At 41.9% G+C, this 12,810-nt stretch overlaps 1 protein-coding gene across 2 annotated transcripts; it reads left to right on the forward strand.

The window, feature by feature from the left end:
- The first annotated feature begins 1,122 nt into the window (after positions 1–1,122).
- LOC308295911 (uncharacterized protein) lies at positions 1,123–12,557 on the forward strand. 2 transcript variants are annotated; one of them, XM_080738983.1, is made up of 13 exons: positions 1,123–1,227; positions 1,684–1,960; positions 2,928–3,009; positions 3,760–3,804; positions 4,350–4,515; positions 5,141–5,290; positions 5,670–5,766; positions 6,324–6,498; positions 7,119–7,213; positions 7,938–7,985; positions 8,353–8,478; positions 8,935–9,131; positions 12,414–12,557. In XM_080738983.1, exons 1-13 carry the CDS (start codon positions 1,145–1,147, stop codon positions 12,496–12,498), a joined length of 1,626 nt encoding a protein of 541 aa, XP_080595109.1. In that variant the 5' UTR covers positions 1,123–1,144; the 3' UTR covers positions 12,499–12,557. The 2 variants fall into 2 exon arrangements, with proteins under 2 accessions (XP_080595109.1, XP_080595110.1); XM_080738984.1 differs by lacking the exon at positions 12,414–12,557 and adding an exon at positions 9,956–10,540.
- Positions 12,558–12,810: the final 253 nt, after the last annotated feature.

Below are 12,810 nucleotides of genomic sequence, written 5' to 3' on the forward strand. Positions count from 1 at the left end.
TCTTAATTGTATTGTGATGTGACTGCTTTTTGACCTGTTCTTTGTATGTACTGTAATATTTTGTCAATAAAAAATAAAATAAATGAATGGTCAATTGTATGTGTGGCACCAGTAAACCACGCCCACTGCTATGCCCTATAATATTTGTGAACATTATTTATGTCAGAACAGGATTAATATGAAGTCAAATACATGGGTACATTTACCTGAGTGTCCCATGCACGTAGGGTCTAATATTCCACAGCATTTGCAGGATGCATGTGCACTGCAGGCTGCATACATGTCCTCTGTCAACCCAAACGACTTTATTGATACAAATCATGACACGGTCACGGATTAAATCAGTGTTAAATCAAAGTATTGTTTCGTGTTAACAAGCCATGAGTATTGTTCCATTTTAGCTTTATAGCCTACTGTGTCACTCTCACAGCTGTGAATCATTAACTCATATCTATCATAGTAACTTCGCCGCACTACTTATGCCGCAATTATTTAAGACTAGATGCTGAGCAATCTGGAAAATGTCCACTAGATGTCAGAAGCGTATACATTCAACTTTGTTTCAGTAATAAATGGCTGTCTGTAACTGTAACATTCAAATAAATGTCTTGTGAATGTGTGTGTCAATGTGAAATAGGCTACGTTGTAATGACTTGAGCTCTTTAGGTGCTGCACAGATGCAGCCCATTAATTCATCCATTCATTCACCCATCCATGATCCATCCATCCATCCATAGACCATCCATTCATTCGTTGCATTTATTTATTAAAGCTGTCAAATGTAAGCTGGTAAATTGGTTCTCTCTCCTCATTGGATGAAGATGTATTTTCTGTATGTTTATTAAGGAGAAACACTCGAACAGGAAGACCCCTGTTACTGAACATCAGAATATAGAGCTTATTTTAACCATGATTTTAACAAAAACAAAACGAAACAACAAAATATAGCCTATCACTTTACACAGCATCTTGGTACATGCATACTCCCGTACAGTAGCTGGCGGTGTGCCGTCGTACTCCTACTATGCAAGAAGAATATTTGACGTACAATGCGTGAGTGCCCGACAGTGTGCGTGCTCGTGCACAGTGCTCTGTTTTGTACACAGAGAGTTTATAAGTAGGTTTTGTGGTGCTCACCGCCATCATGCCGAGTTGTAGTGCTGTCAAATGTGCAAGCAGATCAGCATCACTGAAACGGAAAGACAAGGGAAAGGTTTCTTTATTCAGGTAGTGTGTGTGTGTGCGTGTGTACTGTGTAGTGTACATGCTCTGTTGTGTTTACTCTAATAGCATGTTATTACAAAACATGGTTGTCAGAAAAGGGAAGCTATTTTCTTTTAGCTAGTTACTTATAAGTAATACTGTCTGCAACTCAATAACCTGATGTCCATTTTTTTAATTTACTATTAAAAATAGCCTACTTAACAAGCCAACTGGACATCTTCTGCCCAATCATACTCAATTTGGGCCACAATTAGCTGCAACAAGATGAATATGTTTTTTAATATGTTGGATCTAGATTTGCAACCTCAACCATTGACAGCCCATTCATCCAAACAGAACAGTGCTTATATGATTGTTTTAAGTTGGATTGTTTTGGAGTTGTCAAACTTGTCATATGGCAGTGGGTTAAGAGTTAAGAGTGTCTGCTGCTAAAATTGTAACCACATTTAATCTTCACAGTTTTCCACTCCATGACAAGGACAGACTGCAGCGTTGGGTCACTAACACCGGGCGTGTGAACTGGACACCGACGCCTTTCTCCAAGCTGTGCCACCGCCACTTTGAAGAAGACTGTTTCAATACTTTCCACTACAAAATTGGAATAAGGCAGAGGCTCCTTCCAACAGCCGTCCCCACTATCTTTAATCAACACAAGAGCGTTGGTCTCAACGTGCCTAAACCTTCCAGGAAGGAGGACAAGACTAGAAGCACACTGCAGTCATGCACAGTGTGCACGGTGGGTATTATTATTATTATAGGTTATAGCCCTGTCACTATTATTTACACAATCGCCCTGATTAAATGGGGTTAATCTAATTACTTTACATCATTGTCATTTTCTTTCAACGGTTTCAAGGTACAGCATGTAAGCATCGAGCATTTGTAGAATGAGCAACACAGCCAAATGTGTGGGTAGCGCCGACCAAAAATGTGCCAAAATGGCCTGTAATACTGTTCTGCTGGTATTCACTCTCGTTTTGGGCTTCAAGTGCTGGCAGGTATGTGCCAGTCACAGGTGTGGTGCTTAACACCTGAGCATGGGTTCCTCAACCCAATTGAACACTTGTGGGATCAGCTTGGGCAAGCTGTACGTGCTAGAGTGACCAACAGAACCACGTTGGCTGACTTGTGACAAATCCTGGTTGAGGAATGTGATGCCATCCCACAGCAAAACGTGGCTAGGTTGGTGACCAGCATGAGGAAGAGGTGCCAAGTGTTGTGCATGCGTAAGAATCTTCCACATGCTACTGAGGTCCCTCACACTTGAGTGTAAAATTAATAAAGTGTAATAGTGTACGGTATATGGCCAATATGTGTTGTTTTTTCTTTTCCTTATTACTGTGGGTGAATGCAATCTTCAATGCTCCAAACTGCAAAGGTGAATACCAACAGAACACTATTACAGGCCATTTTGGCAAATATTGGTCGGCGCTACCGCCACATTTGGCTCTATTGCTCAATCCATGAATGCCCAATGCTTACAAGCTGTACCTTGTTGTAAAGGTGTCTAATCAACGATAAAAATTATATAAAACACAATACCAATTGGTATTATTAAAGGGGAGATATAATGGCATGTGTGTGTGTGTGTCTGACTATACACACACACACACACACACACACACACACACACACACACACACACACACACACACACACACACACACATAATGTTGGCGTTAATTGTCTTTTCTGCATAATAGACACCAGCACCCAGGCTTGGCTGGGTAAAGCATTCTGTTCCTTTACATCCTGTCCCAGGGCCATCTCCAGACCACGACAATAGTGAGTATAAACAACTAAGTCTTGTCTTGAAGAAAACTAAATGTAAGGAATGAAGTCTGACGTCATGCCGCTAGATGGCGCTATCCCCCCCCCCTGGAGAAACAGACAAATTCTGCCTTAAAAGTTGGAAACTACACTTCTGGGTTTGAAACCACTGTCCCTACTAGCCACGTTCATGGGGAATGTAGCTGTTGGGTTGACTCGTTTCTAGCATTTATGGTGTTACTCTTTTGATACATTTGTACATTTCCACCCTCAGTCGATTCATCAATGTTTATTTTTGGAACACAGCTCTTATATGAGGCGATCCATGAAGATTCCCCTATGGGGATTTCAACACAAACTAGACAGGTACAATTCTGTGAAATTGCAAGTGTGGTTGCACCAACGCAAGTCTCGAGGAATCCACTGGGAACTGAATTCTGTTTTAACCGTTTATATTATATATTGTGATGTCATGTGAAGCATGGCAACAGTGTGTGAAGTATGACCAAATTCTATATAATGACTATTGTCCCATCCCTACCATGCATATACAGAGCATACATCGTTGTTGTTGAGTGGAAACCTCATACTGTAAGTCCCAATACATTAGGAACATACAGACTGATCTTTCTGTCCGACAGCAACAATATGCAACAATCATAATGGAGCCATTATCAACTGACTGTAACCAAAGTCCAGTAACAGTGTTGGAAAAGGATGCACTTCTGATCTAATGTGTAATAAAGAACTTATCATCTTCTCCAGACACAGAGACCTCTGGACCAAATCAGAACAAAGGAAGAACAAAGGGTAAGTTATTAATATAGGCTACTCTATATACAGTACACACACACACACACACACGCCCAAGAATTTAAAAACGGCAAAAGTTGCACATCTACAAGCTTGAAACGCCCACGTCGTTCTGCTACTTTTGACGCTTTTGTGTGACGCTGCATTAAGTAAGGTATTCATTTACGGAAAAGGGATGTGTCTGCCCGACAGTAGTCTTGCGTAGCCAGATAACTAACTATTCCACAATCTCTGAATGCTAGTCCTTTATAGAGTCTTGAACTACACCTCCTAGAAACGGAAGTTGGATTTTCGGTTCTGAATGTCAAACTGGGGGTCCTTGAAATTATAAAGGTTGGGAATCACTGCTAGAGCTGTAAAGATCTTCTCATTATGGGGGTCCCTGGCATATCTTTTCAGATGGGGGTTCACGGGCTAATAAGTGACAATTTGACACAAAAACGTTTGAGAACCACTGCCTCAAAAAACGCCTACATTTATGTACTGTTTGTGATCACTTTGATAAACTCGGTGCGCTTGTCACGTCTTTGTGTATTTGGTAGAGGAGATGAAGATGGAGCTGACTCGTCTCCAACAGACGCAGGTGCGGCTGAAGCTCCACACCAACGTCCTGGGTGTTTACTGCCAGAACAGCATCATCCCTCTGGAGCTGCGCATCCAGATGGCGCCCACCATCGGCTCCTACAACAAAGACTTCAACAAGAAATGGTGCGAGTCCTGGGGACGGGACGATTTGAAAATGTCATGTCACGATTATTGTGATCAAAGAAATGGCGATTTACGATATTATCACGATAATCGAAATATCCCCAACATCCATTATCCTGGGCGGAACGTCTCCCAAAAAATTGCCGATCTACAAGCTCACAAGGTGTTGTGATGCCTTGTGAGCTTGTAGATCGGCTATTTTTTGGCAAAGAGATTTGGTAGCGAGTGAAAAAAAGGCCTCTATCAAGTTATTTAATGTTTTTTACTTTACAGGTCTGTTAGTTTACGCTTTTTGTGGACATTTTTGAACAGAAACACATATATGAAGCATGTTTTTTTAATAAAATATTTTCGAACATTATTTTTAATCTAGCATCCGTTTTTCAAGAAAAAGTTGACTATAGCTCCTTTAAAACTCTAAATGCCACTTTTGCTTAACCACTTGAACCCACCGGCATCCCTATTCCAGTGGGAACGTTCGTCAAGCGCTGTGAGCTTGTGAAATGGACTAATAGAGCACCAAAGTCTGACGTCATTTACACATCCTACCTAGCATTTTTTCTTCCTCCATTCTGAATTCTGTAAAAAAAGATAAATGATTACGATTATGGTCCCATCCTTATAGGTGCGACACGCTGGATAAGTGCTCACTGGACCTGATACGACTGATCATGGAGGAGCTGTCTTGCCAAACAGAGGTCGTCAGGAGAGACATCGTCAACCAGGAAGCTCTGATGATGCGAACGCTGGGAGATGATTTCACCATGATTGACGGGTACCAGTGTAAAAAAGGTGCTGGGTTTGATTCCCGCTGGGGGCGCTGGGGGCGTGTTCTCTCCTCCGATCCAGGGAGGGAGAAGAGATCCAGTAGAACTAAAAGACGAGTCATGTTTGGTTGCGCTCAGTTGTTGCGCTCTGAAAAGCGGGACACGTGAGCTTGTAGATCGGCTATTTTCAGCATGCAAGTGTAAAATCAGGCATCACCACGCCAAGATAAATCTTTGTCAGCAAAATCAACGGGTAGATTTAGTCAACCAAAAATGATTTTGGTCAACTAGACTAAAACTAAAACTTTTCAGATGACTAAAATACGACTAGTAATGACATTTTATTCAAATGACGATGACCAAAACTAAATCAAAATGTGCTGACAGGTCCATCACAATGACCCTGAAGGGCTTTGAAGAGGAGTTGTACACAGAGAGGGTCCAGGAGTACCACAGGGACAAACTGGACCACCAGTTGAACCAGGTTAGTAGGAGCAGCAAATGTGCATTGTCTTCATAGCCATTATTCTATAGATTATTTATTCGATTAATCAAAGAGGACTTTGCAGGATACAAATTAAACAAGCGAAATTACCTCTTAACGGAGATGCCAGCCATCCGTTTGAGAAAACACATTAGATTCTTTTGGTCATCATGACCCACATTTCACGACCATAGGTGAGAGTAGGAACGAAAATTGCTCGGTAGACTGGCTCAACTCTTTTTTTTTTCTTCTTTTTTTTTTGTCACAACCGAGTGATTCAGCGACTGCTGTTCCGATTCTCTGGCTGATCTCCTACTCCGTCCTCCCCTCACTCGTGAAGAAGACCCTGAGATACTAAAGTCTCATTCCCTTCCCTACTTGGACTGCACAATCCATCGGTTTCCTGCTGGGAACCATGGCCTCTCTCCTGATTGGCTGAGACTTTCCAACCCACCTGAAAATGAATTTTCTGTTTACCAAAGCGCTGGTGAGACAGGGAGACTCATGTTACTGAACAAACACTTTTAAATCGATTAACCGCTGCACCCCCAAACCAGGTGTACAAATGGACGTTTGGTGAGCCTTCAGAAGAACAGAACGCAGCTCAACAACGAAGCCTCGCTGCATCACAGTCAGTAATCAGTGAACCCGTCAATGAAGCAGCCTTCAACCAGCCTCAACCCATCAGTGAAGCAGCCTTCAACCAGAGATATAAAAGAGATATTTTGCCAAGTAACTATGTAACTGTTATTTGTATATTTGTTTCATTTGTTTTATTTGTTTCATTTGACTGGACTGTCGTATTTCATTTTAGAATGTAGTGTTTTGTATTTGTTTTTCTTTTTCTTTTACAGTAATTTGTATTTTTTCGTATTGTATTTGCTATATTCAGGACCCCAGGAAGACTAGAGGCTCATTCGTGAGTCTCTAATGGGGATCCTTCAATAGACATAAACATAAACAAGGCAAGCAACGCTGTGCACGCGGTGGCTACTATTCACGGCCATTCCCCCCCGTGGAGTGGCACTCCACAGGGGGGAATCGTTATCACGTTCCTGGATGTGTTAGGCATCCCATGTGTTAATGAATTGAAAAATCAAGAAGCTCATTGTTTATTTCATTTTATTTTTTTATTTAAACCTGAGGCCAATTCTACGAATGCCTTCTAAATTAGTAGTTCTTACACTTTCAAGATTTCTTTCCTTTTTAAAAAAAAACTAGTGGATATACAAGCTCGCAGTGCGGCACAAATTGACGTGCTGTGAGCTTGCACATCTGCTATTTCTTAATAGCCAACGCATACCATCTAAAATATATTCCATTTTCTTTTCTCTTTTCCTTTTCTTTTGTAGTTAGCAACAGGAGTGTAAAAATCATCATACAGCCGCCCTCATCACAGAAACACAGCTCTGTGCTGCCAACACCAACAGTCCAAGACACTGTCAAGGTAATAATCAGTGATTATGAGAATCCTCTTATCAACATGTTCCTTTTGTGTTTTTTCGTAAATGAACACACTACTTGATCATACTACAGCATCACACTGAAAGCATCAACATTAGCAGATCTACAAACTCAAGCTCGTCTATCTGCTGTTTTTCTTTTTCCTTTTTTTTTTTTCTTTTTTAATCCTGAAAGGTATACAGTTTTGGACACATGAGGTTTCCGTCCGACAGAGACAATTTATATCTACCTACTGTAGTGTGGTACCTCTCAAAACATCTTTTTTGAAACCACATGAAACTTTCCACAGTTCATTATGATTTCATCCTCAGGGGGGCACCAAAGATCACAGGGTGTGAGGCCTGGCCTGTTTAAAGCTAGTCCCAACATTTTAAACATGTTGCACAAAATCAGAACTTGCTTTCATCCACTTTGAACCTGGCATGTCCTTATTTTGGACATGTCGTTATATTGTAAAATGTTTCAAAAAGTAAAAGAATAATGAAAGCAAATAGCCAATTTACAAGCTCACAACTAATTTCAATGTAATGCGTTGTGAGCTTGTAATATGCAATTTCTCATATGCAAGCAATTTGTCATATGAGAAGTAAACTGTATTGTGTGGGGTTTGGGAACCACTGTCACATATACATGCTGATACATTATTTATATTTATTTAATAATGTTTTGCAGTGTTAAATATAATGAACATTTCTAAATCATTTTAGGAGATGAGGCGAAGGCAAATGCTGGAGCACGAGCAATGGAGAAGAGAGGTGAGTCACTCTGAAAGTTGTTCTTTGTGAGGGACCCAGACTTTGTTTTATATCCGGGTCCAGGCGTTGAAGCCCTCCTGCCCCTGGCAGGTAAATAAAACTTTTGGGCAGGTGGAGTTTGCGTTCATGAATTCATGGACTTGTTACGTTACAGTGGATGGGATGGGTTTTTGTCAATGACATCATATACAGTTGTATTCTTGAATTTGTATACCACCTGGGATCATTCACAGGCTGCGGAAGGCTGCGAAAGACCGCCCTCTAGTGAAAAACCCCAATGTTGACCCTAGGACAAAGGCAGAGAAAGAAAAATCTGTTTTAGAAATTTGAGACCCACGGTCATATTTGACCCTTTATGCTGTTCCAGATTGTAGCTAAGAGAAAGCGGAAGTCGGAATCCATTCCAGAGCATAGGCAAGGCGTCTATTTCGTGTTTAAATACCCGGATGGGAGCATGAAACAGAGGAAGTTTCTTCGCTCTCAACCATTCCAGGTACTATATGTGTTGTGTAATCTGTTTTGAAATCAAGTTCATGCACATCGCCCCCCCCCCTGCATTTTTGGAGCCATACAGTAGAAAGAATTTAAAATAAATAAAAAAGGTTTTAAGAGGATGGGCTCGAACCTCACTTTTTCTCTCCGTAGCAGTGGTCATCGCCATGCTGGCTTGTGGTCAAAATAAAGAAATTGCCACGGACGTACAAAACGAGCGGACAATAATATTATGAGAAACACAAAGAGCTAGCTCAGAATGACCATAACAGGTCTGTAACTCTGAGAGTGTACATTTGTACGTCAAACACACTTAATTCTGTCTTGGCCATATATGGAGCGTGACATGAGGCGTGACTGACTGACGCACATGAGCTGCAGGTTTTCATAATCAATCAATCAATCAATCAATCAATCAATCAAAAGATTTACCAATATTACTTTCACTCCGCCACAGGACCTGGTTGCGTTTGCAGGCTCGGTGGACGTGGCCAGTGCGGTGTTCTCCATCCGGCCGCTGTCCTCCAAAACATCCATCCAGAGCACCCTCTCCGGCAGCATCTCAGATCACATTGACAGACAGACGTGCGTTCTGAAGGTGTGCTGGTCCCCAAGTGGAGTCAAGAAGAAGAAGAAGACGTTGAGTCATGAGAAGTATGTAGAATGTTGGCAGAGTGCTTTTAAAGTTGACCTTATAGTATGAAAATAATTATTTTATATGATAGATTTAATTATTTTATCAAATGTTTTAATGCCATGATTCACCAAGAGCTGCCCTGGATGGCTTGGTTCCAGGCTTAAAATAATTAATGTAAATATTTTCTGAAATCTCACATAGGAACAACACTTGAAAGCATAACAATTACGTAAATCCCTTAAGTTTAGAGAGAGCAAAACCACACAAATAAACCAGAGTTTCAAACTTTCACAAGTTCCTGCACATTTAGCAATTTCACTGCATAAATTCACATAAAACCCCACATATTTCATTGCATAATCAAGGAGTTTAGCCTGCAAAATCAAGGATTTTTGACCGTGTTTTTCTTGGAGGTTCTAATATCTGCCCTGTGCACCTTTCGTTTACTTCAATTAAATCATTAATCACAAATATTGAGCCACCATTAATCACTATATAGTACTGTATATAATCGAGGCTGAGCTTGGCTATTTTCGATACTCTCGTGTGGTGAGGAAAAAAGACTCAGTGACTCAGACTCAATGCATATCCGGCGACATCCGGACGTTCATTGAATTGTATTCATCCCGGCTGCAGAAAAATGCCTGTTTTCCTATGGACCATAACTTACACACGGACAACTTACACATCGCAGAAGTATGGCATTCATTTACACACAGAAAAAAAGAATACATGGAGACACGAGGTTTCTGTCTGACAGCGTCGGTGTGATGGAAGAAAGGGAGTTGTTCTGTGTCATGTCTTTTCACACATCATGTTCCCACTGTCTCTCCATTTGCAGGACACAGAAATAGTGGATTCTGTCACCAAGGCGAGGGGACATGGTCGGACCGCAGTCTCTTGTCGACCAGGATCGTTTTAATCTGGAAACCCTGCAGCCCTTTGGACTTCTCCTCTGTTTTCACTGGTTTGGAACCTGGTGGTAGTTGCCAGACCCAGGGGGTCGGCCTACAAAAGGCTTTGTCGGTCTGTCGGTCTGTCGGTCGGTCGGTCGGTCCCTCTTTTCCTCAGTGTGCCTGTGTTTGCCTCTGACTGCTCATCTGCCCCTCCCTTCCCTTGCTCGGCTGATTGCCTTGAGTGCCGTCACCTGTACAGGACCAGCTGAGTTGAGTTGGCTGACGAGCTGCTGACACTATAAATTCCTCAGCCCATCTACAAGCTCAGAAACATTTCCAGCTGGTCAGCCTATACAATCCTGTGTGTTCACCCCCCCCCCCCCCCCTTCCTTGCATTCTGATTTTCATTGCGGGTCTGGCAGAACCAGGTGACCTGGTCTAGTTTATTCAAGATGTTCTGTTTTTACATGGTCTCCATCCCCCCCCTACAGTACATGCAAGGTGTGTCCTAGTGTTGTGAATACCGGTATACATTCCTTTGTGCATTTTGTACTGTATATCGTCTCTGTCGCGTGGAAACCAACTCAGGAATCAAAAAAAAAAAAAAGCAAAAGTAGCAGATCTACAAGCTCGAAACGCGCCGCTTTGAGCTGAATTTCGATCTTGTGGATCTGCTACTTTTGATGCTTTTGTGTGACGCTGCATTGTGATCAAGTAGGGTGTTAATTTAAGAAAAAAAGTTAGAATATGGAGACGTTTTTGCCTGACAGCAACGATACAATGTTTTTTTTTTCACAAGTGACACATGGAGGTGTTGCACATGTGCTCTATGGCAGTGGTTCTCAACCTTTTCAGAAAGTACAAGTAGAGTCTGCACACTGGTTACGCTCCATAAAGTTTATTGCGTCAACGTTTCGATCAAAAGATCTTCATCAGGACAAAAGTATCAGGGCATTCACACCTGCATTTAAGTAGACTAGTGCACTATCCACTGATAGGCTAATAGGTTAAGGGTACAATTGGTCACAACAGTAGTTGATTGGCTAGCTTTGTGTGACACATCAGGGTGTGAACCCATCCAAGAATAAAAGAGCAATAAATGATAATATTCCAAATATCCAAAGAGACAAACTAAAGCCATACACGATATACAAAATACAAAATATCAATATAGATAGGTACTACAGGTACACAGTGACAAGTTGCAGACAGTATAGGACATCGTGCATGAAGTGGTTTAATACAGAAAGAAGACCAATAGGGGGGTCAACATTAAAACCCTCCCAAAGAAATATTATATAATAATAGAAGCAGGCAGGGTGTAATGTTTCTGTAGCCATCAACTGATGGAGTAATGAGAAGACATGACCATATATGGCGAAACCATATATGGTATTGCTTTGCAGCACTTGCTCTGTTACATGTGTCATGAGGTGTATGGAGAACACTAATAGACATGAACACATGAAATAAGAAATAAACTCTAATGCCAACTGCCAGAATTCTAGACGAAACCTGAAGATATCTGCAATCCACAACAAAGTGTCCTATACTGCTGCACCAAGGTAGGGGGTCTTGTCACCGGCACCCTGTGGCAGCACATTTTCACCAAGCTCAACATTGCATCTCCTCATTAAAATATATAGGCATTGAGCGTGTTACTTTGCCACCTAGAGGGGGAGACATTGACTCTTTACTCCTCAAGAGGGAAGCCTTTTGGATTTCCACCTTAGATACTGTAAAAAAAGGTTTAAACTAGAAGCAGTGCTCTTCCGAGCACAGGTCTCCACCAGGCCACACAAATCGGCCTGTTATAGCGCCACCATGAGGCTGATTTAAGAAATGTGGGGCAGAGGTTCTGAATTAGCATCCAGGGAGTGTGTGTGCTCAGTTTGGCAGCGATCGGGCCAACGGCGCCGGAGATTAGCTGGTAACAACCAGGCCACACAAATCGGCCTGTTATAGCGCCACTATGAGGCTGATTTGAAAAATGTGGGGCAGAGGTTCTAGATTGGCATCCAGGGAGTGTGTGTGCTCAGTTTGGCAGCGATCGGGCCAACGGTGACTGAGATTAGCTGTTCACAAACTGCGAGGACGCACGCACGGACGGACGGACGCACGGACGGACGGACGGACGGACGGACGGACGGAGGGGAAAACATACTCTCCCTCAGCCTTCGGCTGGTGGAGACAATGAATCCTTTGACATCAGGCCATTCCTTTAAGTCACTAGGTCCCTCTACTGTTTTTAATATTATGGTTTTATCTGGGTATATTACCCCCTATTGTTTTTAGCTGGGTAGATTACCCCTTCTAATGTCCATCATTTGCTATTGCCTATTTGGCCTTACTATTTGAATTGTATTGTATTGTTTACTTACTTTCTCCTCTTGTCCTCCACAGGGTGCCGGTGACAAGACCCCCTACCTTGGTGCAGCAGTATAGGACACTTTGTTGTGGATTGCAGATATCTTCAGGTTTCGTCTAGAATTCTGGCAGTTGGCATTAGAGTTTATTTCTTATTTCATGTGTTCATGTCTATTAGTGTTCTCCATACACCTCATGACACATGTAACAGAGCAAGTGCTGCAAAGCAATACCATATATGGTTTTCCCCATATATGGTCATGTCTTCTCATTACTCCATCAGTTGATGGCTACAGAAACATTACACCCTGCCTGCTTCTATTATTATATATTTCTTTGGGAGGGTTTTAATGTTGACCCCCCTATTGGTCTTCTTTCTGTATTAAACCACTTCATGCACGATGTCCTATACTGTCTGCAACTTGTCACTGTG

Source organism: Nannobrachium achirus (assembly GCF_963921795.1).
Source record: "Nannobrachium achirus genome assembly, chromosome: 12".
Lineage (NCBI taxonomy): Eukaryota > Metazoa > Chordata > Actinopteri > Myctophiformes > Myctophidae > Nannobrachium > Nannobrachium achirus.

Coding starts and splice junctions, on each gene's coding strand:
- LOC308295911 (XM_080738983.1), top strand. CDS start 1,145: ATGCCGAGTTGTAGTGCTGTCAAATGTGCAAGCAGATCAGCATCACTG. Junction 5,767..6,323: donor TGGACCACCAGTTGAACCAG/GTTAGTAGGAGC, acceptor CCCCCAAACCAG/GTGTACAAATGGACGTTTGG. Junction 7,986..8,352: donor ACGAGCAATGGAGAAGAGAG/GTGAGTCACTCT, acceptor ATGCTGTTCCAG/ATTGTAGCTAAGAGAAAGCG.